This window comes from Danio rerio, chromosome 17, assembly GCF_052040795.2.
Source record: "Danio rerio strain M-AB ecotype USA chromosome 17, GRCz13ab, whole genome shotgun sequence".
Classification (NCBI taxonomy): domain Eukaryota; kingdom Metazoa; phylum Chordata; class Actinopteri; order Cypriniformes; family Danionidae; genus Danio; species Danio rerio.
This window is the reverse complement of record NC_141037.1, coordinates 7,507,998-7,535,843: the sequence shown is the minus strand read 5'-3', so window position 1 is coordinate 7,535,843 and position 27,846 is coordinate 7,507,998. Positions and strand designations below refer to the sequence as shown.

At 35.9% G+C, this 27,846-nt stretch overlaps 2 protein-coding genes across 19 annotated transcripts; both read left to right on the top strand.

Moving 5' to 3' along the window:
• The first annotated feature begins 696 nt into the window (after window positions 1–696).
• On the top strand, window positions 697–9,832 carry tp53i3 (tumor protein p53 inducible protein 3). 12 transcript variants are annotated; one of them, XR_015512937.1, is made up of 9 exons: window positions 697–777; window positions 902–938; window positions 1,064–1,100; window positions 1,535–1,663; window positions 3,703–3,970; window positions 4,298–4,510; window positions 6,169–6,365; window positions 8,207–8,648; window positions 9,740–9,832. XR_015512937.1 is itself a non-coding variant. In XM_087290088.1 (8 exons), exons 3-8 carry the CDS (start codon window positions 1,083–1,085, stop codon window positions 8,387–8,389), a joined length of 1,008 nt encoding a protein of 335 aa, XP_087146214.1. In that variant the 5' UTR covers window positions 697–777; window positions 902–938; window positions 1,064–1,082; the 3' UTR covers window positions 8,390–9,832. The 12 variants fall into 12 exon arrangements, 2 of the variants coding, with proteins under 2 accessions (XP_087146214.1, XP_087146213.1); XR_015512936.1 differs by having other exon boundaries at window positions 8,207–8,679; XR_015512935.1 differs by having other exon boundaries at window positions 8,207–8,757; window positions 9,663–9,832.
• A 1,605-nt stretch (window positions 9,833–11,437) lies between these two features.
• dnajc5gb (DnaJ (Hsp40) homolog, subfamily C, member 5 gamma b) lies at window positions 11,438–26,931 on the top strand. Of its 7 annotated transcripts, none has more exons than XM_087288744.1 (8): window positions 11,470–11,603; window positions 13,031–13,158; window positions 13,489–13,621; window positions 15,761–15,974; window positions 20,746–20,896; window positions 20,979–21,038; window positions 25,134–25,172; window positions 26,589–26,931. In XM_087288744.1, the coding sequence occupies exons 3-8, from the start codon at window positions 13,509–13,511 to the stop codon at window positions 26,645–26,647; spliced, it is 636 nt and encodes a 211-aa protein (XP_087144870.1). In that variant the 5' UTR covers window positions 11,470–11,603; window positions 13,031–13,158; window positions 13,489–13,508; the 3' UTR covers window positions 26,648–26,931.
• The last annotated feature ends 915 nt before the right edge of the window (window positions 26,932–27,846 follow it).

Sequence of the window (27,846 nt, the reverse complement as noted above, 5' to 3'; positions counted from 1 at the left end):
AGGGTTGTAGTATAATATAATCTATAGTCGTAGATAGAGTATTCTGTATTATTCTTACTATTACAATAGTTGGTTTTCCAACTATCAAGTTACAGTACCACAACAACTACTATAGAATGGTTCAAAAGTAGGCTTACTGTAGTATTTACTATAAATTACGATAATATTTGACATATATAGTTTTTTTCCATATAAGGTGTAATCAATTATTTAATATATTTAATTATTAAAAATCAAACAAAAAGTGTTCAGGGGTAGCTTAAATAATGTGTCAGTGCTATTTGGGTAAGAGATTCATCAGAATAAACAGCAAAAATCAGTCCAAGGCACTAAAAAAAAGTTTTGGTTTGATTTTTGCAGTTTATATTTAATTGTAATTCTGATAAATTTGGCAACCTTAGCATACATAATTAGCAAACTGTACCTCTGATCTTCGATCATTATTTGTTTATAACCTTTAACGTATCCTTAAAATGCTTGAACTAAAGTTATTGCAGTAATTCAACAGTGATAATCGTAAAACTCAATGGGTTCTCATTGAGGCTGTGTGTGTGGAAACATTGTTTTGTTATTTTAAAATTAGCTTGCTGTTGGAGCTAACGTTATTGTGTTTGGCGAAAACTGACTGACGCGCTTTTATATAAATGGGAGGTGCTGTATGTGTCTTCATTTCTAGTATATGTTCTGACTACAGTTAATGTTCAGCTCTGACACGTGAGAGAAGACAGACGTCCAGTCAAACTACATCAAAACAATATCAAACGTCGAATTACTGAGGTAAGTTTGTCGATGTTTTCTTAAACGTTGAATGTAAAGCTCGTCAATATGAAGTTTGAGTGTTTTAAAAGTAGTTTTAATGTTCTGTAATCAGACAATGTATATGTTTTGTCATAAAAACAAGCTGCATTTCAGTGATCGAAGAATAGTTTTCGTCAAAGGTGCGTCAAAATTGCGCAGAATAGCGAAATAAATTAAGTAGAAGTCTTCATTTTACTGCATGCGTGTCATATTTGTATTATCTGTTTTGATTGATCATATTTGTAATATATCTGCGTCTTGATAGATCATACTGTCATTGAGACATGGACAAAGAGAAAACGGTAAGTTCTATAATCAAATCACTATAGCCTACTGTTTAGTGCATGTTTTGTATTGATTTACACCAAGTGGAAGATTAATAAATTGTAATGCTAATATAAGAATTAACTGAGTTTACCCACAAATGAAACTTAAATCACCTTTTACTCATCTACTTATTCCAAACCGGCTTGAGCTTTTACATCTGTTGAACACAAAAGGAGATATTTTTAAACATGTTGAAAAGTAGTCATTGACTTCCATAATATTTGTTGTTCCTACTTTGGATGTTACTGATTTTCTATATTTTTCAGTACAGTATATCTTTGTGTTATTTCAACAGAAAAAAACAGGTTTAAAACCACTTGATGGAGAGTAAATAGTGAGAATGTTTTGTCGAGCAGAAATAAATCCTTTCATGACAGACACTTTACTGATACTGTATCTTATTTTCTAGTCAATGCTGGCATTATGTGTTGAAGCTGGGAAGATGAATGTGAAACATGTTCCACGCCCTGAAGCCAAAGATGGACAGCTTCTCATCAAAGTCGCTGCGACCGCTTTAAACAGAGCCGATCTGCTTCAGGTGAAACACAAATCATCAAAATCTTAAAACTTCGCACAATTCAAACCTCAGTAGCTTTGTTTGCATTCAAATATGTGAATTAAACTTATGCACAAACCTGGAATATTGCATAACACATTTGCAAAAAAGCAGTGTTTCCATTCAATGAGTCAAAGAGAATAAAATTGTCACTTACTGATAATCTGGTGTCAAATATCAGAAGAAATATAGTAGGAAAAGCCACTGTAGGGCTTTTTTCTTATTTAATAAATGACTAGCAACTTAGAAGATTAAAAACAATGAATGTGCAGTGCCTTTGGAAGTGTGAGACATTCTTTGGGAGCACAGATGCTTAAGACACCTCTGGAAGTAATCACAATATGCATGTCATGATTTTACCAACTACGATGCGATCCTGGATTGCATCTATGCTGATCCTAGAACATCATTTTTGTTGGAAAATGTAATCCATAACCATTCCCTACCACTAAACCCAACTGTAACTGTAAATCATTCCCAAAATCAGAGGGGAATAATAGTTGGATAACACTCACGTACAAGTACATAAACTTAAGTAACCATAAGACTAAACTTAACACAAACGGTAAACATATCCCTTAATTCTGATTGGCAGATTAGAATGTTGTTCCAGGATCAACATGGATGTTAATCCAGGAACATGTCGTACTTACTGAAATCAGGTTGACGATAATCATAGATATATACACTAGATATCGCATACGGACCCTGAGCATGCGTCAATAGCGCCGCCATAATTGTACAGTGCTCTCAGGACAAAAGTCATTCAACCGCACTAGTCAAGACTAAAACCAATGTAAAGATGCCTGACTTTTAGCTCTGTGTATAAACTACATTTTTTTTGTTCTGTTTAACTTTTATGTTTGTATTGTTTGGGTTTTTACCAAAATCTGGTTCAGTTATAGATTTTGGGTGTTTTAGTCTGAGGAATAATCACAGTTATCACAATTATTATGCATTCATTAATTTCAGAACACTGCTAGTTGAGAAAAATCACATAAAAACTCCTTATATTTTTAAAGTGTTGTTTATTGCTGCTCAGTAACCAAATAATATGACACAAAGTAATAATAAAAAACAAACAATCGACCATTTCTCTTTGGACTTAAAAAATAAGTGAAAATGTTTTGACATTTAAACAATAAGTAATAATTTTACACTGAGAATAAATGTAAATAAATAAAATTTAAATAAATTAATTTTAAATAAATAAAAATATTATAATAAATAAATAAAATGTAAATAAATTAATATAAATTTTAATAAATAAATAAATTAAATGTAAATAAATTAAAAATAAATGAATATATATAAATAAAAAATTCTAAATTAATAAATTAAATAAATAAAATTAAAATAAATAAGTAGTATTTGTCTAATGTGAATCTAAGTTACATAATAGCTAATTATTTCCCTTTTACAGTGAAGAAATATTCTAAGGCTGCTGATTTATTTGATCAACTATATAACAAAATTGTTTGGTATTTTTCATTTTGCTTTTTGTTTCTCAGTGTAGGGCGCTCGCAGCATTCATTTTAACTAGTAGGGGCGTCTGGAAAGCACGAGTCCGTCGCTCCATAAATGCAAGCTACGCGCCTTCATTTGGAAATAACGAACTTGCGCGTGCAAAAGATGTGATATGTGACTGGCCTTTAGTTAATAGCTTCAGCCATAGGTAATCCAGTGTGTATATCCATGGTGTACAGTACAAGCCCAGAACTTCAAACTAGCACTCAGTTGGCATCACTTTAAGTTGCAGCAGTTTTGTTCCATGCAGAAACACGGTGTTGAGAAGCCTTCATGATTAATTACCCGTGACGAATTAAAGCGCAGTTAATAGTGAAATCGGTTAATCGTTGCATCCCTATATTACCAGGATAAAAACATGACTTATTTCCCCGCTGTATAATTTCTCTATAAATTTATCTTTTGAGTATTTGACTGCATGTCACATCCATAACACTGAAATTGCTCTACTATCAATGGAAACAAAGCTATTGACGTATCATTGTCATTGGCAGAAACGGGGTCTTTACCCAGCTCCACCTGGAGAGAGTGAAATCCTGGGTCTGGAGGCCAGCGGGGTGATCTCCGGCATCGGCCCTGGGGTCAAAGGGAACTGGACGCTGGGAAGTAAAGTGATGGCTTTACTCGGAGGTGGAGGTTATGCAGAATATGTGGCTGTTCCAGAAGAGCTGGTCATGGAAGTCCCATCACACCTCAGTCTTTATGAAGCTGCAGCTCTTCCCGAGACCTGGTTGACGGCACACCAGCTTCTGCACTTCATAGGTGACACAAATGGATTTGAAAAAGCTGATAGAAATTGAAGTCGCAATTGTTTTATTTACTCCCTATCATGAAATAGTCATATCGCAGGATCTGCAATGTTGAGTTGAGTTGGGATTATATGGTTTAGGATTATATATATAGTTATATATTATTATACAGCCACATTTCAAAATGCACAAAACTTGTGGAGTAACTTGAAAGTTTAACCATAATGTAGTATTTAAGCACACAAGCCACAGACCGGAAGTCATTCATAATTCATGATGCCTTAAGCATCCAAATGTCTATCAAAGCCACTATATTTCCATAATCTGCTGTGTTTTATAGCCAAAGTGAAGCCGAATGAGACGGTGTTGATTCATGCTGGAGCGAGTGGAGTCGGCACTGCTGCTGTTCAGCTGGTCCGCTTGAGTCACGCCATACCTGTAGTAACAACTGGGAGCCCTGAAAAGATCAGATTTGCAGAGCAGATTGGAGCAGCTTTGGGAATCAATTACAAAGAGGAGGATTTCTCTGAAAAAGTTCTGCAGTTCACTAAAGGTCAATCATTTTAATGTTATAAATGTTTTTATTCAACATCAAATTTGTGTGCAGAGTTTCAGAATATCTGAGTGCATGATTGATGGAGATTTTGATGAGGATCTGATCAGCCTAAAATGAGTCAGCAGTTTCTAGTCTTACTTCCTTACTTGCTACAAATACACATATAGTGCCAGTCTTTGGTCTTTTTTTGGCTGTCCATGAACAACATCTACTTTGACACGTAAACATTATAGTTTAATTTGTTTCGTTGACATCTCTGTTTTCCACCTTGTGCAGTTGACCAATCACAACAAAGTTGTCCATCTGACCAATCAAAGCAGAGTAAAAAGATTTGACCAAACAGAGCAAATTACAGACATTAGAACAATCATAATAAAGTGAAAACATTTAACCAATCAAATTAGAGTACATAACATTCTTAACCAATCAGAGCAGAGTAACCAATCAGAGCACTCTAAAAACATCTGACCAATCAGAGCAGAGTAACCAATCTGACCAATCAGAGCACGGCATAAACATCTGGCTAATCTGACCAATCAGAGCAGAGTAAAAACATCTGATCAATTAGAGCAGAGTAAAAATATCTGACCAATTAGAGCAGAGTAAAAACAACTGACCAATTAAAGCAGAGTAAAAACAAATGACCAATTAGGACAGAGTAAAGTAATTTGTCCAATCAGAGCAGAGTAAAAACATTAGACCAATCACAGTGGAATAAAGCCATCTGACCAATCAAAACCAGTAGTTTATTTGACCTATCAGAACAGAGTAACCTGTCTGACCAATCAGAACAGAGTAAAAACATCAGGCCAATCACAGTGGAGTAATGCCATTTGACAAATCACAGTGAAGTAAAGCCATCTGACCAATCAGAGCAGAGTACAAACATCTGACCAATCACAATGGAGTAAAGCCATCTGACCAATCAGAGCAAAGTACAAATATCTGACCAATCACAATGGAGTAAAGCCATCTGACCAATCAGAACAAAGTACAAATATCTGACCAATCACAGTGGAGTAAAGCCATCTGACTAATCGGAACAGAGTAAAAACATCTGACCAATCAGAGCAGAGTAAATAACAACTGAATAACCAATAAGAGAATAACCAATCTGACCAGTCAGAGCGGAATAAAACATCTGACCAATCAGAACAGAGTAAAAACATCTGACCAATCAGAGCAGAGTAAAAACATCTGACCAATCAGAGCAGAGTAAAAACATCTGACCAATCAGAGCAGAGTAAAAACATCTGACCAATCTGAACAGAGTAAAAACATCTGACCAATCAGAGCAGAGTAAAAACATCTGACCAATCAGAACAAAGTAAAAACATCTGACCAATCAGAGCAGAGTAAAAAAAATCAATTAATCACAATGGAGTAAAGCCATCTGACCAATCAGAACAGAGTAAAGCCATTTCACTAATCAGACAGAGCAGAGTAAAACATCTGACCAATCAGAACAGAGTAGGCCTTAAGAAAGGGAGGTTTTGGAGAACAGATCCTTGAACCAACCATTTCAGACACTGTGAGACAAAAAGCAGATTCTAGAGTTGATATTATGAGAAAACCCTGTTATAAGAGACTCAGAATTTAATTGAACAACCTTTAAAGTCAACATAACACTGCCAAAAAATGCATGCTTTCTGCAGGCAAGGGAGCTGATGTAATTCTGGACTGCATTGGAGGAAATTATTGGGAGAAAAACATTAGTAGCCTTGCAGTCGATGGACGATGGGTGCTTTATGGCACAATGGGAGGTAAAACATCAGATGGAGACCTGCTTGGCAAACTTTTGAGGAAGAGAGGCCATCTTCTGTGCAGTCTCCTCAGATCAAGGAGTCTACAGGTATTTAAGTTTTCAAGTTTTATATACATATATTTACAAATATACAAGTTTTCATCATAAACTTAGAGTTACAGGAGTGAGATTAAAAGACCCCATTTCATCTGATATATGCAGATGACATACGTGACATACAATTTCATAGTTGAATTTTACATACAATTGAAGTCAGAATTATTAGCGCTCCTGAATTATTAGCACTGCTTTATTTTTTTGCCTCAATTTCTGTTACACGAGCAAAGACTTTTTCAACAGATTTGTAAACATAATAGTTTTAATAGCTCATTTCTAATAACTGATTTATTTTTATCTTTGTCATGATGACAGTAAATAATATTTGACTACATATTTTCCAAGATACTAGTATTCATCTTTAAGTGACATTTAAAGGCCTAACTAGGTTAATTAGGCAAGTCATTGTTTAACGATGATTTGTTCTGTAGACAATTGAAAAACAAATATTGCATATGGTGGCTAATAATATTGACCTTAAAATGGTGTTTAAAAAATTAAAAACTGCTTTTATTCTAGCCGAAATAAAACAAATAAGACTTTCTCCAGAAGAAAAAATATTATAGGAAATACTGTGAAAAATTCCTTACTCTGTTAAACATCATTTGGGAAACATTTGAAAAATAAAATAAAAAAAATGTGCAGGAGGGCGAATACTTTTGACTTCAACTGTATATAAAATATACTAAATATGCAACATATATTTATAAATGTTTGCAAAAATCTTTTTTAACCATTGAAATTACAAATGTGTACATATATGTTCAAATATATTAGCTGTAATGTTATATATGTGTTCGTAAATGGCCATATATGAACCTAAAAATATATTTGAACACACATATTTGCAATTCCAATGGTTGAAAATAGAAAGATAAAAACTGTTTTGCAGCATTTGGAAATATATGTTGCATATATCACACTTTTTATATATGAAAAAATCCAAATATGAAACTATATAGCCTATGTTATACGGTGTGTCATTTGCATATAGATTCACCGCCCACTTTATTAGGTACACCTTACAAGTACCGGTTGGAGCTCCCTTTTACCTTTCTGCCTTAATCCTTCATGGCATAGATTCAAGAAGTCACTTGAAATATTCCTCAGAGATTTTGGTTCATATTGACATGATAGAATCACACAGTTGCTGCAGATTTGTCGGAGGCACATCCATGATGAGAATCCCCTGTTCCACCACATCCCAAAGGTGCTCTATTGGATTGAGTTCTGGCGACTGTGGAGGCCATTTAAGGACAGTGAACTCGTTTTCATGTTCAAGAAACCTTGAGTCACTGTTGCCTTTCTATCAGCTGGAACCAGTCTTGCCATTCTCCTCTGACCTCTGGCATCAACAAGGCTTTTGCACCCACAGAACTGCCGCTGACTGGATATTTCCTCTTTGTCGGACCATACTCTGTAAACCCTATAGATGGTTGTGCGTGATAATCCCAGGAGATCAGCAGTTTCTGAAATACTCAGACCAACCTTCTGCCACCAACAACCATGCCATGTTCAAAGTCACTTAAATCACATTTCTTCTCCATTCTGATGCTCAGTGTGAACTGCAGCAGATCGTCTTGACCATGTCTACATGCCTAAACGCATTGAGTTCCTGCCATGTGATTGGCTGATTAGAAATTTGCAATAACGAGCAGTTGGACAGATGTACCTAATAAAGTGGCCAGTGAGTGTATTTCCATGTATCAGATTTCCGTATTTAAAACTAAAAATTCACATCCTTTTATTTTTAGGTAGATTTACGTCCTGTAATGATGCTTTATGTTCTTGTGATGGGTTAAAGGTTATACTCATTGTGTTCTTGTTTGTAGTATAAAGCAGAGCTGGTCCAGAGTTTCACCCAGCAGGTTTTGCCACACTTCAAGTCAACAGATTCCCCTTTGCGGCCTGTGATTGACAGCATGTTCAGCATGGAGGACGCTGAAGAGGCTCATCAACACATGGAGGCTAACAAAAATATTGGAAAAATCATTATCAAAATTGGAAAGCCTTGATCATGTTAATATCAAATACAAACTGCACCTGCTTTGGGAATAATATCTACGATTTACAGAGAAAAACAGTACAAACGTTTCATTTGTAAAATGACACAACACTGATATGATAATCATTCTGAATAGAGGAAAGTTATTATCATGGCTACAGAAGAGATTTAAAATTTAACAAAGTCACAAGATTTAAAAAAAGAATATGTTGCTGGTTTAAATACTGTAACTAAAAAGTGGTAAATATTTCACAAAAAGGAGCGGCATGGTGGCTCAGTGGTTAGCACAGTCGCCTCACAGCAAGAAGGTCGCTGGTTTGAGTCCAGGCTGGGCCAGTTTGGATTTCTGTGTGGAGTTTGCATGTTATCCCCATGGTGGTGTGGGTTTCCTCTGGGTGCTTCAGTTTCCCCCACATTCCAAACACATGTGCTATTGGTGAATTGGGTAAGCTAAATTGGCCGTAGTGTACGAGTGTGTGTGAATGAGTGTGTATGGCTGTTTCCCAGTACTGAGTTGCAACTGAATGGGCATCCACTGCGTAAAACATATGCTGGATAAATTGGCGGTTCATTTTCCTGTGGTGACCCCTGATAAAGGAACTAATCCGAAGGAAATATAAATGAATAAATTTCACAAAAAATATTGGCAGTCTGATATTAATATCTTAAAGAAGATGAAAACTTACATCTTAGGATAAAAAAGCTCCTATATTTTTGCTTGTTTGTATGTTTGTATAACTGGAAAATTTTCTTTAGTTCAAGCGACTAAACAAAATTGTAATGACAAATAGAATAAAATCACATTCATTAATTACTTCATCAAATTATATTAAAACATTCATTTTCTTTTCGGCTTAGTCCCTTTATTAATCTGGGGTCGCCACAGGAGATAGAACCACCAACTTATCCAGCATTTAATATGGTTTTTGGCAAAAAATTACTATTTATTTACAAAAAATGCACATACAGAACAAAATACAATGAATTTTGGCTATTAAAAATACGCCCATGCAACATAACACTGATTTTGTGGTCCAGGGTCACATATTAATTCATTCATTCATTCATTTTCTTTTCAGCTTAGTTCCTTTATTAATCTGGGGTCACCACAGTGGAATGAACCGCCAACTTATCCATCACGTGTTTTACGCAGCGGATGCCCTGTCAGCTGCAACCCATCTCTAGGAAACATCCATACACACTCATAAACTGGACAATTTAGTCTACCCAATTCACCTGTACCACATGTCTTTGGACTGTGGGGGAAACCGGAGCACCTGGAGGAAACTCACGCCAACACGGGCAGAAGATGCAAACTCCACACTGAAATGACACCTGACTCAGCCGAGGCTCAAACCAGCAACCTTCATGCTGTGAGACGACAGCGCTACCTACTGCGCCACCGCATCGCCTATATTAAAACATAAAATAAAATAGAAAATCTACCCGTGAAGCAGTTTTCTAAGAGATTTTCCTCTGTCATCTTGTCATGATGTTTATTACTTTAAATGCATTCTAGTTTCTTGTTTTTAAATATAATTGAACCGTTTGGGAAAGTCTCTAAATAGTCTTACATTTTGGCTACAAATTAGGACTACTGATTAAGTATGTTTATATATATATTCAGTTGAAGTCAGAATTATTAGCCCCTGAATTATAAGACAGCTTATTTTCCCCCCAATTTCTGTTTAATGGAGAGCAGATTTTCTCAACACATTTCTAATCATAATAGTTTTAATAACTCCTTTCTAATAACTGATTTATTTTATCTTTGTCATGATGACAGTAAATAATATTTAACTAGATATTTTTCAAGACACTTCTATACAGCTTAAAGTGACATTTAAAGGCTTAACTAGGTTAATTAGGTTAACTTGGCAGGTTAGGGTAATTAGGTAATTTGTTGTATAATGATGGTTTATGCTGTAGACTATCAAAAAATATATAGCTTAAAGGGGCTAATAATTTTGTCCTTATAATGAGTTTAAAAAAATGATAAACTGCTTTTATTCTGGTCGAAATAAAATAAGACTTTCTTCAGATGAAAAAAATATTATCAGACATTCTGTGAAAATTTCCTTTATCTGTTAAATATCATTTGGAAAATATTTTAAAAAAGGGAAAAAAAATTCAAAGTGGGGCTAATATTTCTGACTTCAACTGTATATATATATATATATATATATATATATATATAGTCCTTTAAAATCATAGTTTAGCATAACGCAGTATTTTTATATTGCCCTTTTTTCACCCAAAACAAGCATAATACAGAAGGACAAAAAATCAACAAAAAAAGTACAATAGTACATAATTAAGATGATAATCACCACACATTAAGATTAATAACATTGGAGTAAGTTATTAATATATGTTGACAATTAGATACATTTTTTAATAAAGACAGTTTTAGGTAATGGGGCTTTGTCATGTATTAGGATATGTGACCACTTAAGGGTGAAATTTTAGGATTCTACAAATATAAAAGCGATGGTGCAGTAGGTAGTGCTGTCGCCTCACAGCAAGAAGGTCGCTGGTTCGAGCCTTGGCTGGGTCAGTTGGCATTACTATGTGGAGAGTTTGCATGTTCTCCGGTTTCCCACAGTCCAAAGACATGTGCTACAGGTGAAATGGGAAGCTAAATTGTCCGTAGTGTGTGAATGAACGTGTATGGGTGTTTCCCAGTGATGGGTTGCAGCTGGAAGGGCATCTGGTGCATAAAACGTATGCTGGATAAGTTGGCGGTTCATTCCGCTGTGGCGACCCCAGATTAATAAAGCAACTAAGCTGAAAAGAAAATGAATGAATGAATGAATGAATGAAATATAAAAGCATTTGAAAAATACCTTTATTAAACTTTGAACATTTTTATGCAGTTGTTACGCATACAGTCATTAAATTTAGACAAAAAATGATGTTTAAGAAATGCATTTGTAGGCTATCTAGATTCACACAAACGTCATGTTTTCTGACTAGGTGCGCCGCTGTTTACACACACTCACTCACACACACACACAGAGGCACTTTCACTATCTGCCCGCGCAACTCTCTGTCATTGACTTTTTGTACTTGACGTAACACAGAAACTTTATTTCCTACTTCCTGGTCTTAAACTCTGCTCTTGATCAATGGCTCAGCGTGCTGGAAAATCGCTGCAAATATAGTTAAACATGAAAACACGCGCAGCTTTATCAAACATCCGCCTCAGCTTCACTTCTTGATCGGTAAGTGATCGATTTGATTGATCGGTAGTTGATGTTCTCGGTCAGGTAATGATCTCTTTACAGGCCTGAGCTCAAATCAGCGTCAAAAAATGAAAATATACCTGACAGAAGTATATAGCGACCTGCTAGTAATGCTAGTCCAATGAATATATTCCTCCGCGTGAGATAACACTGATTAATTCCACAGCTTTAACCTTTTAAACAATATTAACGTGGTAAAAGTGCTTGCATTTTGTCAATGAAATGACGTCCTGTTCAGGATTAAGATAGTTGGGTCAAATGCGAAGTGTTTTTCAAGAAACTAAACCAAAGTAACATGAATATCTACCCGAATAGTCAGGCATAATCAGAACTGTATTTAATGACACATGAAAATTATAATAACTTAACATAAATGTAACTAAATCACCCTTACAGCCTCAAATTGATCATCAATTTTCCATTTAAATCTTTATACTTCGTCCACTATTCTTCAAACCATCATGTTTTACTCGTTTGTCAGCACGAATAATTTAAATATTTACAAATTTAGTTTGCTCGCTTTGTATGTCCTGATAATTCAGATGAGAGCATGGCTGGATGATGCTTAATTGTACAAAAATATTGCTGGAACAGTCAATTTAATGTTATTTTAACATTGTTTTGACATTTTATTATTGCAAAAATAATTTATTTTGAACATTAAAGTTTTCACTTCATTTGCAGTGTATTTATAAAATAGTTTAAGCCATGATGAGTTTTTTTTAAAGTAATACATTATCTTAAGTAGCTTAAACACTTAACAAAAACAACTAAATATGTTACTTTAGTACGACTTTAACTTTAAAAAAATAATAATAATTTACAAGTATACACACACCGGCCACTTTATTAGGTACATTTTACTAGTACCGGGTTATACCTCCTCTTGCCTCAGAACTGCCTTAATCCTTCGTGGCATAGATTCAACAAGGCACTGGAAATATTCCTCAGAGATTTTGCTCCATATTGACATGATAGCATCACGCAGTTGCTGCAGATTTGTCGGCTGCACATCCATAATGTGAATCTCCTGTTCCACCACATCCCAAAGGTGCTCAATTGGATTGAGATCTGCTGACTGTGGGGGCCATTTGAGTACAGTGAACTCATTATCATGTTCATGTCAGCAACAATACTTGGGTAGGCTGTGGCATTGACAGGATGCTCGATTGGTACTAATGGGCCTAAAGTGTGCCATGAAAATACACCACAACCTCCAGCCTGAACCGTTGATTCAAGGCAGGATGGATCCAACTTTTCATGTTGTTGATGCCAAATTCTGACCCTACCACTGAAATGACGCAGCAGAAATCGAGACTCGTCAGACCAGGCAATGTTTTTCCAATCTTCTATTGTCCAATGTTGGTGAGCCTGTGTGAATTGTAGCCTCAGTTTCCTGTTCTTAGCTGACAGGAGTGGCACCGGTGTGGTCTTCTGCTGCTGTAGCCCATCTGCCTCAAGGTTGGACGTGTTGTGCACTCACTGAAACACTCATTGGAAAAACCATGGAGAGTTACGAGACTTAAAAATCATTGTAAGCAATGTAAATAAAGTTACCGTATATGGTTGTTCACCTAAACAAATGACATACAAAGTGTGCTTGTTGAACTCTTCTGTAATATGAATGACATTGGTATGATCTTTTCTTATTTAATTATATTCAGAGATGTTTACAATGTCAGTAATATCTTATTTGTCAGTCTTTTGGGTGTAATTATTTTTTTTATCTATGAAATAGCCATTAAGTTGCTGATGTGGCTATAAATAAAAACAAACCTGAACTCAGTAAGTTTGGGGTAAAATAATCTAAAAATGTAGATTGTAATATGTTATTCAGATTTCTCATTTAATTTGTTTTCTTCAGTGATTTTGCAGAATTGAACCATGACAGAAACGAGTCGACCTCAGCGCAAGCTGTCCAGAGCTGGAGAGAGTTTATACCAGACGTTAGGCCTGCAGAAAGGAGCGTCGTCTGAAGATATTAAGAAAGCATACAGGTACATTATCCAAATATGTACACTTCTTTTTAATTTAACGATCAAAATGCATTGTGTTTTGGGGTTTGTGTCAGATTAACCCCTTTTAGGGCACTCATTGAAATGCTTATTAGAAAAAACATGAAGAGTTTCAGTAGTTTATTACAAGACCTTTGAACTTTTATGACTTTATAAATATTATGTTGTAATCAGTGTCAGTGAAGTTACTATATGTCTGGTTGTTTGCCAAATAAAGAATTAAAGTTTAGTTTAATTGAATAAATTCATTTAAAGATATAAAAAAGTACATTAAATGCTAGAAAAGTGAAATATTAAGGAAATATGGTAAAATAATGTCATTCAGCAACACAGTTTTTCTGACCTGTACTTTTATTAATATATATATAATATTACATTGTATTGAATTGTATTGTATTGTACCAAATTGGTAGTATTTGCAATGTATAAAATATTTTATTAGAATAAATTAATGTTAATAAAATCTATAATTTTGTAAATGCACTGTAATCAGTGTTTAACATGTCATCAAACTATGATTCTTGCTCAAAAAATGCCAGACAAGATTTTTGTGCATGTTTGCTGTGTAAACATGTAATAATCACTTTGTTTTTACACTGAATGACATTTTAGTGGAGGACATCTGTATATATCATGTTAATAATGGACGACAGTTTTTGTATTTGTATATATTCTAGGTATTAAATTATTTAGATGCTTTTCAGATATTGATGTTTCCAAATGATCTATATTAAAAAGCATAATACAGCATTTGATAAAAACCTCGTGTCTGCTTTTGAAACCGTTCTAAAGACTTTAAAGGTGCCCTATAAAGAAAATCTAAATGTACCTCCTGATATAGTTAAATAAAAAAAGTTCATCCATAGAAATGGCCATACCGTGAGCCTCAAACACCAGTATTCTCGTTCTCATGTAATAATAATAATAATTCCTTAAGTTTATATAGCACTTTTCTGGACACTGAAAGTGCTTTACACATTTTTTGGGGAGGAATCTCCTCATCCACCACCAGTGTGCAGCATCCACCTGGATGACGTCACGGCAGCCATATTGCGCACCAGATGATTGGTGGAAAGGAGACAGTGATGAAGACATATATGATATGGGGGATGGTTAGGAATTCAGAGTCCAGTGGGCAGATTTGGCCAAGATGCCGGGGTTAAACCCCTACTTTTTTTTTTTTGAAGGACATCCTGGGATTTTAAATGACCAAAGAGAGTCAGGACCTCGGTCTTATTAAAAAGATGAGACCGTAGGTTGAGCACCACTGCAGGTCCCATCCAGGTACTGACCAGGCACAGACCTGCTTGGCTTCAGTGGGCGACCATGTGAGAGTTGCAGAGAGCTAGCTGCCATATATTCCACAAGTGTAAACCCCTGGTGAAAATTAGGCCAATCAGAACACAAAGCAGACTGTTGCGTGACTCACAGGCCACACCCAAAATATTTACTTTAGGTGATGTTCTACGTCATCCGGACCTGATGAGCAGCCACATCATCAGGAGATCAGCAGTCCAAACACAGACTGATATATTTCACACAGAATCATTAATATGCATGGCCTAAGCTACATTTTAAAATGTATATAATGATATATATTTATATATAATTTAGATAAAATTATTTAAGATATATTTATGAGAATTATTAAAAAATATCCCTCATTTTAATGTTTATCAAAGTTTACATTTAAACTTGTATGTGGGACTCTTATTTTGAAAATAGGAGACGCTGCAAAGTCAAAGCCAGCCACACCGGTTAGTTTTATTTGTTATGAAGCAACAACTCTTTAGAGCTCTCCAGAATGCAAAATGCAGGATATACAGATTAAAAATTAATTCAGTGCCACCCTAAAAAGACTGCAGAGTATTTTCTTTATTGAACATTTAAGCATTGTGTCTTATCATTCAGCACTGAGAGCTGTGCTAAAGCAGAGCTCATTAATATGCATGACCTTTCCAAATATTGCCAATAAGGACCGTCTGATTGTATAGGGGTATTTTATGAATTGATAAATAAGCTTATGAAACCATTTCTGGAGAATATTTGAACTTACCCAATTTATCTTATTGAATTATTGCAGTATACGGCACCTTTAATTTTCTAAATCTCCACCATCAGGAAACTTGCACTGAAGCATCACCCGGATAAAAACCCCAACAACCCGGAAGCAGCAGAGAAGTTTAAAGAGATCAACAATGCCAACAGCATCCTCCATGATGAGACTAAACGTCAGATCTATGATGAGTACGGCTCCATGGGCCTCTACATCGCAGATCAGTTCGGAGAGGACAGCGTGAAATATTACTTCCTCATGTCCAAGTGCTGGTTTAAGGTCAGTCGTGTGTATGTGTCCATGCATTAGTTTGTTCTGGTTGTTTTAAATGAGTTTTAATTCTTGCTAGGCTTGGGCGGTATCCAAATTTTGATACCGTCAAACCTCCTCCCTATTTTATCCAGGTATTACCGTGCATAATAAAAAAAACTATGACGTAAGGCTCAGACAGCATCACCAAACTGTTGGCTTGTGCCTAAACCATTCAGAAACTGAATACCGTATATGCCACCTTAGCTTCGCAGTCACCGGTTTGTCTTGTTTGTATTCTTCTGCGCGGGATGCTCGTTCTCTCTCTCTCACACACACACACACACACACACACACACACACACACACACACACACAGAGAATCAAGCGACAAACAGCACTGCTCTCTCTCTCACACACACACACACACACACAGAGAGCATTGCTCGGGAGCGATATTGCTAGACCCTGCGCCCGCTCCCTTTCAATTACACCAGAGTTACCGACCACTCCTGCGCTTTATTCGGAAATTTATTCCCTCACCGCAAGAAATCTGGTGGGTTTCTGCGGTACAGAAGCAGGAATGCAGACCTCTAGTTCATATTTACCACGACTCCCTTCTCATTCGGTCGAAACTGGAAGTATTGCAGGTCACTTAGTGCGCGACTCGCCACCTCTCCCTCTCTCTCTCTTTCTCCCTCTCCCTCTCTCTCTCTCTCTCTCTCTCTCACTCTCCCTCTTCCACACTGTCCCGTAATGACAATCACGCATACGCATTTGTAGGCATTAAATAAAGGATATTTAATATTTAATACTTGTCTCCTATTTAAGTGCATTGTTTTTTATGATGGTATGACGGCCTAATTCTTGCCAAAGAGCATTTATTTATTAAAAATGCACCAACATTTTTGACTTTTCATATATTTTTTAAAATCGTTAAGAAATACTTTAAAATGTCATTTATTTCTGTGATTCAAATCTGAATTTTCCATAGTTAACAACAATGTAGAGACATTTTAGCATAGTGTTTATGTTGTAAACCACATTTAGTCTCGTTTTCATTCATCAACAGTTTTGCATTATAAATGTAGTTATAGTCATCGTCACATGACCAGCATTTTCACCGCGACTCATTTTCATCACTTGATAAAGGTTCCTTGACGAAGATATTTTGTCATAGTTATCGTTGATGAAAGCAACACTAATAGTGTGTACATTTTCATTTTTGGGTGAACTATCCCTTTAATGCAGGGGTGCCCAAACTCGATCCTGGAAGGCCCTGCAGTAAAATGCAGTACTTCATAGACTTTCATTAGTATTCTTAGTCTGTGTTTAAAAAAAAAAATCAAAGGCCATGATTAATTAAAATGTAATATGATTATTATTTTGATGGAAAAAACAATAACAAGAAGCGAAACACATTTTAAAACACACTAGGTTTACAAATAAATGTAAAATAAATTGGCATAAGAAGATGGTAAATTCAAACGTGTGCTGTTCACACAGAGCAGAAGTTACTGGCAATGTTAAAACTTCTCCTTCTGCATATTTTAAAGGGCCTGTTCACACATGATCTCTTCATGGCATTTACCAGTAATTACCTGGACAAGTTTGTATGTGTGAAAATGGCTAATGTTGAATATAAGAATTTCAGTTTGTAAAAAACCTAATAAAGCCCAAACCTAAGATACACTCGAAAAATGACAACAGCTTTTTGTAAAAAGTGCGTATTTTAATTGAACTGAAACAACACACAGTCTTGTTTTTTATTTGAGGACAACTTAATTGTTGTATGTTCAATCCACTAACTTAACTAAGGCTGCACTCACACTAGGACCATGCTTAGGCGCATTTCCCGGTTCTTTTGAGAAGTGTGAGTGCTTTGAATCGGGCTCAGGCGCGGTTCAGTTGGCCGGCCCTGGCTCGGTCGGAAGAGGTGGGTCAGAGTGCGGTTCGGTTCGGTTGGGCTTTGGCGCGGTACACACAGTGTAAGTGTAAAGCGCGCCTGAGCACAAAACTGATGTGACGTCACTTTTAAGGGACTGTGTCATATGGATGTATTAATCATTTTTACTGTTGAATGAACGTGAACTGTCATAGTTTATTAAAGATGCAAACCCCTCACTGCACTACAGCTGCACCTTCAGCAAACCTCCGAATACCTGCAGCACGAGGACTTTTATGATTATTTACGAGCGTCAAAAGTGGTGGATCTGTTCAGCAAAATATTTGACTGCATATCAAATGACATATAAAATAAAACAAAACGATATAACTGAAGCAATGTCCACTGTGCTGAGCGAGAGCGCTTCTCTTCCTGTTAAACTTAACAGGCGCATCCTCAATGACGTAAGCGTGCGCTGGCTTGGAAGGTAAAAAATGCATTGTGAGTACAGGCCGAGGGGGAGAGGGGAGGGGGTCCAATTGTGTTTCGGCATGGTTCGAGGCAACTGTACCTAGTGTGAGTACGCCCTTAATTCTTTCATGTTGTCCCAACGCCATTATTTAGACTGTACGACAATTTTCAACATTGATAATGAAAGTAAATGTTTCAAGCACAAATTATGATTTCTGAAGGATCTTGTGCTTTGTGTGTCTTTGTGTTTGTGTTTGTGTGTGTGTGTGTGTGTGTGCGCCCCTAATTATTAGCCCCCATTTATTTTTTTTCCCCAATTTCTGTTTAATGGAGAGCAGATTTTTTTCTAAACATAATAGTTTTAATATCTTATCTCTAATAACTGATTTATTTTATATTTGTCATGATGACAGTAAATAATATTTGACTTGATATTTTTCAAGACACTTCTATACAGCTTAAAGTAACTAGGCAGGTTAGGGTAATTAGGCAAATTATTGTATAAAGATGGTTTGTTCTGTAGACTGAGAACTTTGCTTAAAGGGGCTAATAATTTTGTCTTTAAAATGGTGTTTAAAAAAATTGAAACTGCTTATTCTTTCAGAAATAAAACAAATAAGACTTCCTCCAGAGGAAAAAATATTATCAGACATACTGTGAAAATTTCCTTGCTCTGTTAAACATCACTTGGGAAATATTTAAAAAAGAAAAAAAATCAAAGGGGGCTAATAATTCTGTCATCAACCATATATATAAAAATTCTATTTATGAATTTTTTTTATTTTTTTTTATGTGTCTGCCATATAACAGCTAATATATAATGGCCATAAACATAAATGCTACTACAGAAAGATCATGGGACACTGAGGACTGACGTAATGATGCTGTAAATTCTGACTTGCATCACAGGAATTAATTTCCCATTAACATGTATTTTAATAGAAAAGCGTTGCTTTTAAATAAAACACTAATTTACACTAATTTAATGTATAATAATGGTTTGTTCTGTAGAAAATCTAAAATAAATATTGCTTAAGGGGGCTAAAAATATTGACCTTAAAATGGTTTTTAAAAAAACGCTTTTATTCTTGCTGAAATAAAACAAATAAGACTTTCACCTGGGGTCCGCTCTTCGTACCTTGCTTTAATGATCTGAGATGATTTGGCAGATCCTGGACCTTTTAATCTTGATAACTGATCTCTGGCTAATTTAGTTCTTCAAACAAGTTCACGAATCAGAGTAAAACGTCTGAATGAACTGATCTGAGATCGCTGCGTGTGTTGTGAAGGACAGATCTATCGATCCTCGAAATCCTGATCAGCAATGCAACGATTGGCTGACGGCACAGCAGCGTATTGACATCATCTGATTAATATTCAATTATCCATAAATATTGAGCAAAATTGCATCAAATTAGCAGTAAATAGTTTGTTAAATATGACACTCAATAACTTTCCACGTTAGTTGTGAACTGCAGGCTTTACACTTTCATTTGTCAAGAGTATTCATCATGTATTTCAATGCATATCAGTGTATTTAGTTCCACATTTAGAAAAGATTTTCTTTATTATAGTAGCCTAGGCCTGCTCAAGTTTTTTTAATCGGCGTAAGAAATAACTATAAATTAATTTTGCATCAAAAAAGCATTTCGATATCGTTAAACTTATCAATCACCAACATATTAGTGATCAAAACACGTGCATGACTTCATAAATGATCGTTTTTTTTTTTTAAAAAGTCAAATATTGTGCATGAACGCGTTTGGATCTAAAAAGTTTATATAAAAAAAAATTATCTTTGAACTACCAGTATATAAGTACAGTCTTTGTACTTATATTTCAGAGTGCAGATTGCAAAAGTTGTATTTATATATATATATATATATATATATATATATATATATATATATATATATATATATATATATATATATATATAATATATATATATATATATATATATATATATATATATATATTTTTTTTTTTTTTTTAATTTAATTTTTTTTTTTAATTTATATATAGTTAAAAAATTTATTAGTATTTTCCCAAGTGTATATAACTACTGCAAGAAAATATCAGCATTTGGTACATACTTTCAGTATTATCTTAGCTTGAACTGACCCAATCTAATACTGTTTATGTGAAACGAGCCTGCTCCCTAGCAGGTTTGAGCTACCAAAACTGTTGCTATGACAACAGCTCTCAGATGAGTTTTGAAGTACGAAACGATCCTGGATTGTGTCAAATCGTCAATAATCAAATCCAGCTAATTGAGTAATCCACGCACGAAGAACAGACCCCAGAAAAAAAAAGTATATAGGAAATACTGTGAAAAAAATCATGAATCTGTTTAACATCATTTGTAAAATATTTGAAAACGAATAAAAAATTTCACAGAAGGGCGAATTAATTTAACCTTGTTTGTTGTGTGTGTGGCTTCAGACTCTTCTCTGTATAGGGACGATCTTAACGTGCTGCTGCTGCTGTTGCTGCTGCTGTTTCTGCTGTGGGAAATGTGGCGGCTCAGAGCCTCCAGATAATTTCCAGTATGTAGATCCAGAAGAGCTGGCGGAGGAGGAAGAGCGCAGCAGAGGTGTGTTTTCAGATCTACAAACAGCATATCTCTGATTCTACCTGTTGTTTAAGAAAATCACACTGTTTTTTGTGATTTACAGATAATGAAACGATAATAATAGGACAGCCCATTCCCTCTCCGGCTCCAGCTGCAGATTCAGGTGAACATTGATTCTTTCCTCCATCAGATGCACTTTTCAGACTTCAATTTTAGATTACAAGGGCAACATTTTTTAATGACAGTAATGACTGTTAAAGTCATTTAAAAAATGACTGTTCTTAAAGGTTCACAAAACCCTCAAGTACTTTTTTTTTTAAAGATTTTAACAGATTTGTGTGTGTTAAGCATCAATTAAGACAATGTTAGTAACTGTCAGCTTTAATTGTGGGAAAAACTGGATCATTTTGAGCTTTTGCCAGCTAATTTCAGCTTCCGGGTTTAAAATGAAAAAGATGATACGTCGGTTTCTCATTATTATTCATAGCTGAGTTTTCTTATCCTATGTGAAGTGCCGGCTTCTTAATTATTCGTGACTGCACGTGCTTTCCGAAGGCAAGGCAGACCTGCCAGTGCCAAGCTGTGAGATCCTACCTTGATGACTGGGTGAAACCGCGCCCACGGACCCACGGCACACAGTATTTATCTGTTCGTGAAGGCTCGTATGTGTTTGTTGCATGTTTTTCCCTGCAATGCTGTCAGGGCCAATACAGCAAAGCTGTGTGTGTGCAGCAAGCTTTTTTGTCGGGAGAGAAGTGTGAGAATCGCAGAATGGCGGACGTTGTATTTTATCAGGAGTTCGTTCACATTCAGGCCCCGTTTACACTAGTGCGTTTTAGTTTTAAAACGGCGTTGTAGAATGAAAACGATCCGCGTCCACACTCGCGTTTTACCCAGCGTTTCTGAACAGCTCTCCGTCCACACCAAAACGCTGAAAACGCACATCACGTGACCACACACACACTCTCGGGCAAGCGCTCCAGCTTTTTAACCCAGATGAGAGCTCTGCTTGTCGGACTGCTCATCAAGCATCTCCCGCTGGATCTAATCTCCCTATATTTGCTAAACGTGATATTTCATTCATGTTGTTGTCTTTATCTAACGACATAGGCCAATTCCCTGACGTTGGTCATTGGAATCTATTAAGTTACTTGTTCACGGGGAACATGTTTTGGTTAAGCGCAAAGATAAGTTAATGATTAATCCAGGTACATTGACTGATCGCTTGCCTTTATTTCCTACAATGTATAAACTTATTGTATGTTATACTTTTATAATTATCGATTATTAAAACTGATATTCAGCAAAAGAGAGGGTGTGTTTCGTATTTTCACTGAAATTGAAAGGAGGCAGTTGTTATCGGCTCCGTTTAGTTATAAATATCCACACAGTGAAGATTACGCTCATATATGCAGCACGACGCCTCAACATTTCTGCTGTCTGTTAAGTTGCTAATATTAAAAAGAAAATAGGCAGTTCCTTAAATCATGTTTACATTTTATTGTTGAGAAAGTGAAACAACGTAGCCAAGGTGATGTGAATGAAGTTATAAAGTACACTGTTCCCTTTGAAGATTTACCCGTGTCCTCGGTATGTTTTCCATATCAAACTGAGAAGGGGGAGACTGCAGCCTTGATCAAAACTTGCGAAGTCTTAACTTACAAGAAGAGGATGCGAGACTGAACTGTGTGTGGGCTACTTAATATTCAGGAAAAGCCCCAATCAGAGAGGCGAACGTTTGCAGCCCCGCCTCCGTTTTCAGATGTCTCCGTCTTTCCCCATCCACACTGAGACGGAGCAGCAGCGTTTTAGAATGAAAACGGCCTCTCCAGCGTTTTCAAAAAGCTCCGTTTTCGGCGCTCGAGAACTCCGGCGTAGTGTGGACGGATGGCGTAACCGTAGCAAAACTTATGCGTTTTCAAACTAAAACGCACTAGTGTAAACGGGGCCTCAGACACATCGCCGTGCTGCTGTGTTTGCCTAAATCCTCCAGATTACCAGCAGGGCTAATGGTTAAAATAGACAGGGCAAGAGACCTGCTGCACTGAGTCTGCATTCAGACCTGGGGATTAAGGGAAAAGTCCTCATTCAGTGTTTATATGAACACGATTGTCTTTACAATTGTATAAATTGTGTTTGTTTATATAAAATTGCAAAAAACAAATGTAACGGGGCATTAAATCACTGTTTATTTCTTTGCATTTAAAATTTTGTAAACTATAAACTCATGCGTCTCCTCACGGTTTGTGTCTCATTTTATGAGCCGACTGACAACAGTTGTGCGCTCCAATCCTTTTCCCCTGCTGGCCACGCCCACTCCTTCCCTTTGCTCGCGGAGCTCCACGCCCACTAATGAATCTTTTGAAAAAATTCTGAGGTAGACCTGAACCGAAAGTGGGGGGTGTCATGACCCTTTAAATAATGGTTTACACAAACAACATTGTTGGTCTACAAGAAAATCAAACAAACATAATCCTGTTGCACTACTACACTTGATTTTGGCATTATTGTAAATATAAATAAATAAATAAGAAAACGTGTAAAACGAGAATCTGAAATGTCTTATGGCATACTTAAAAAAGCAAAGATGATTTAGTATTGAAAAATCTTTGAAATTAATTAGCCTTACAGTTCATATTTTCAGATTTTTCATAGTATATATATTAATTCCAGCACTTTTACCATAAACTGACATCTCAACCATTTGGTAGAGGTTGATATTTGAAAAATTATGGGATGTGTTGAAAAAGAACATGCATTAAGTGTGTGTAAGTGTGACATTAGGAGTTAAGAAATAGTCCAAACATTTTTTTTGGTCTTGGTGGGGCAGTTAAAGGGTTAAATAAAAATATATAATATGTACTATCATACATTTATTTAACTTTTATTCATTTATTCATTCAATCATTAATTTTCTTTTCGGCTTAGTCCCTTTATTAATCCGAAGTCGCCACAGCGGAATGAACCGCCAGCTTAGCACATACGCTGCCTTCCAGCCGCATCCCATATCTGGGAAACATCAACACACACACACTCATACACTACAGACAATTTGGCCTAACCAGTTAACATGTACTGCATGTCTTTGGACTGTGGGGGAAATCGAAGCACCCGGAGAGCTGGCGGTTCATTCCACTGTGGTGACCCCTGATGAATAAATTATGATAAGTAATAGATAAATGCCACAGTGGAATGAACCACTAACTATTCCAGCATATGTTTTACGCAGCGAATGCCATTCCAGCTGCAACCCAGTACTGGGAAACACCCATACACTCTCGCATTCATACAGCCAAGTTAGTTTATTCAATTCACCTATAGCGCATGTCTTTGGACTGTGGGGGAAACCGGAGCACCTGGAGAAATGCCAACTGGCCTAGCCGGGATGAGGCGACAGTGCTAACCACTAAGTCACCATGCCGCCGGACTTGTAGTCTATTTACATAAGTTAAAATGTAATGCATTACATAACTGCATTCCCAGAAAGTGACAATAATGTTTTACAGTAACACATTATACCCAACTCTGGTCATAATGTAGATTATATTGACAACAACTAAAATGCAAGGGGTATTTTGGGTGGAAAAATAAAACATTAATACATATACATATCATTTATTAAAAGAATTTTAATATTTAAAGGAGACCTATTATGCACTAATCACATTAAACAGTTGCGTGGTAACAGTCTGTGAATATAACCAGCTTCAAATGGTAAATATGTATTAATATTTTTTTTTTATAGTTACACTTAATAAAAACAGTCTGCAGAAACACTTTGATTGACATTCTCCCTTTGTACGTGTCATCAGAGGAGGAAAGCCCCGCCCATCAGTGACCATCTCTCCCTTAATTAGCAAAAGACGTCAGTCTTGTTTTTGAGTCTTCCACTATGCTAACACGTAGGCATTTGTAGCTCCGCCCTCATTTGAATTTAAAGCGACAGTCACCCAAACTGCACAATTAATGATCAACGCCTAAATTGGGCAGTTTCAAAGAATTATTTAATATTATACGTAGGGTATTTTAAGCTGAAATCTCACATACTCACTCTAGAGACATCAGAGACTTAGTTTACCTACATTTAAATCAGTATTATTACTGAATATTAATTGCCTTTTAAACACCTGTTTCATGACAATCACTTTTTAATTATTTATTTATTTATACATGTTTATTTTGTTCTACATATTTTATTGCACTGTTGTAGTTTTTATTGGTCTTGATATGGATTGTATTTTTCTGTGTTGTTCCGCAGGTTATCCTGTGATTGTGGGAATGCCTATTCCTCTATCAGGTGAATATATCACCGTCACCATTGATATTTCATAATCTGAGGACCGATTTTTGCTGTGAATAGGCCTGTCACGATATTTATTTTTTTTGTTGTACGATATATTGCATCAAAATATACTGCAATAAATTATATTATTGTCATTTTAAGACCATTTTTGCCACTCATTATGGTGGCTTGAAAAGCCGACCCAGAAAATTCCCATTGACTTAACATCAGGTCAAACTTTGTGAGCTCATAACTCTGCATCAGACTGTCACACAGACTTATAACTGGGCTCATTTAACTCAATCTAGCCAGCAGCCAATTACTGATGACCTTTAGACTTTTTAGCCACTCCCTAGCAACCACTTACAACACCCTAGCAACTGTTTTATAAACTATGACTAGCTGTTCTAACACATGCTAGTAGTTTTAACATGTTACTGACATGCTAATCTTGCTAGAAACATGCTAATGACATGCTAGTCATGCTAGCACATGCGAACAACATGCTAATTCATGCTATAACCATGCTAGTAAACTCTACAATGTATTTATTTGATTTTTACATATGTATATTTGTATTTGATTTATGCTTACCCCCTGGCATGTATATGTGTATATATATATTTCTTTTTGTATTGTTAATATGTTACAATAAAAAAAAAGAAAAAAATAACCATGCTAGTAACATGCTAAGTCATGCTATAATCATGCTAACAGCATGCTAATTTTTGCTATAATCGTGCTAGTAACATATTAATTCATGCTATAAACATGCTAGTAAAATGCTAATTCATGCTAGAATCATGCTAACAATATGCTAATTCAGGCTAGAATCATGCTAACAACATGCTAATATGTACTTATCTATGCCGACTTCATAAAAACTACTTGAGCTATTTACACTTTAAAACCACTTCAACCTTTCAGACTCGGCTTTTCAAGCCACCATAAAGTTTGTCCGCAAACTTTAATATCTAGTTACTGCATATAATGCTAGAATGACAATATAATATCATCATAATGCAAGTGCCCTCTTCCAACACTCTTAATATCTTATTCTTAAGAATATTTCATTCAATCATAGCCAGTTTAACAACTGAAAAATCAGGCATTGGAAAAGTGCAAGGTAAAAAGTAACAGAGGCTGCGATATCTGCTACCAGATCTATTTTCAGCTGTCAGACACCCCCATGAAAATATACTATAGTAATTTATTGTAAATAATATAGCGTTTCTTTAACCATACCAACACAGAATAGAGATAGAGATGATGATAAATTTTGCTAGAATTGGTTTTTATGTATAGGCAATATATATTGCATGACTAAATATGACTGAGGCCATGTCCATGTGTTGTGCGATAAGCTCTTGTATTGATTGCTGTGACCGGCCTAGCTTTAAAATGTTCATATTTTGTGTGTTCGTCCAGCAGATGGAGACACTGCTAGCCTGATCCCTCCAGACACACACGTGGAGGTCATCAAGGAGTAGAGCAACAAACACACACCAACCCGAAGACTGATTCGTTTGTATTACACACAGTGTCTTTGCAGTTTGTGTGGCTTGTTTTGTCTCCACACATGCTGTTTTTGTTTACATCATTTTATAATTGCCTTCTGTTTGCTTGAATGTGTCTTAATGTGTGTCTTAATGTAGAGCAACTTCATGTCCAAAGCTTCTTTACATGAGCTCCCGTGTACAGACCAACATATATATGAAATTAAATATCATCCAATATTGTGATCCAATAAATTTAGGATGTGCTGTTTTCATAACATCACCATATTTATTGATCTTTGCATGTACTGTAAACATCAAACCATGCTTTTATTGGTCAGAAATTATTCATGCTCTTCATATGCTTTTATAATAATGATAATGAAGAACATGACGCTTCTGGAAATTTAATTTAATTCTCTTTTTGTACAGTATGACATTGAGGCTTTAGTACAATGCATTCATTTATTTTCCTTCGATTTAGTTCCTTTATTTATCGGGGGTCACCACAGCGGAAGAAAGACTATTCCAGGATGTTTTATGCAGCAGATGCTCCTCCAGCCGCAACTCAGTACTGGGAAACATCCATACACACTCATACACTATGGCCAATTTAGTTTATTCAATTCACCGATAGTGCAATTCTTTGGACTGTGGGGGTAACAGGAGCACCCAGAGGAAACCCACGCCAACACGGGGAGAACATGCAAACTCCGCACAGAAATGCCAACTGACCCAGCTGGGACTCGAACCAGCGACCTTCTTGCTGTGAGGCAATAGTGCTAACCACTGAGCCGCTGTCGCCGCTCCAGCACAATAATAACATAAAATCTGGTAGTCTTTTGTTGTGTGTGCATAAACATGATATATCAGTCACTGAATTGAGAAAACTTAATAATGAGAGACTTTTATGATGCATTATGACTTACTATGATGCTGTCCTTAAGCAGTTTTAAATCAAATGTATGTGATAAATTTCATGTTATATGATCGTTAGGGAAAGTTAAGGATATGTCTGTCCTGCTGAGTTTAAAGGACCCATGAAATTAAGATTTCTGGTGATTTTTATATAAATAATTTCACTTAAAAAATATATTTTATTACTGTATTACACAGTACAAAGATTGCAACCTTAATCAACATTTACTTGAGAAGCAAAATGAGATCTGTTTAATTTATAAAAGATAACTATT

Excerpts from the sequence above, each read along its gene's own strand:
- tp53i3 (XM_087290087.1), top strand. Across the intron at positions 3,971-4,297 it reads CCAGCTTCTGCACTTCATAG|CCAAAGTGAAGCCGAATGAG; the intron begins GTGACACAAATG and ends TGTGTTTTATAG. Across the intron at positions 6,366-8,206 it reads TCAGATCAAGGAGTCTACAG|TATAAAGCAGAGCTGGTCCA; the intron begins GTATTTAAGTTT and ends TCTTGTTTGTAG.
- dnajc5gb (XM_087288740.1), top strand. The coding sequence starts at position 13,509 with ATGACAGAAACGAGTCGACCTCAGCGCAAGCTGTCCAGAGCTGGAGAG. Across the intron at positions 13,622-15,760 it reads GATATTAAGAAAGCATACAG|GAAACTTGCACTGAAGCATC; the intron begins GTACATTATCCA and ends CTCCACCATCAG. Across the intron at positions 25,173-26,585 it reads AATGCCTATTCCTCTATCAG|CAGATGGAGACACTGCTAGC; the intron begins GTGAATATATCA and ends GTGTTCGTCCAG.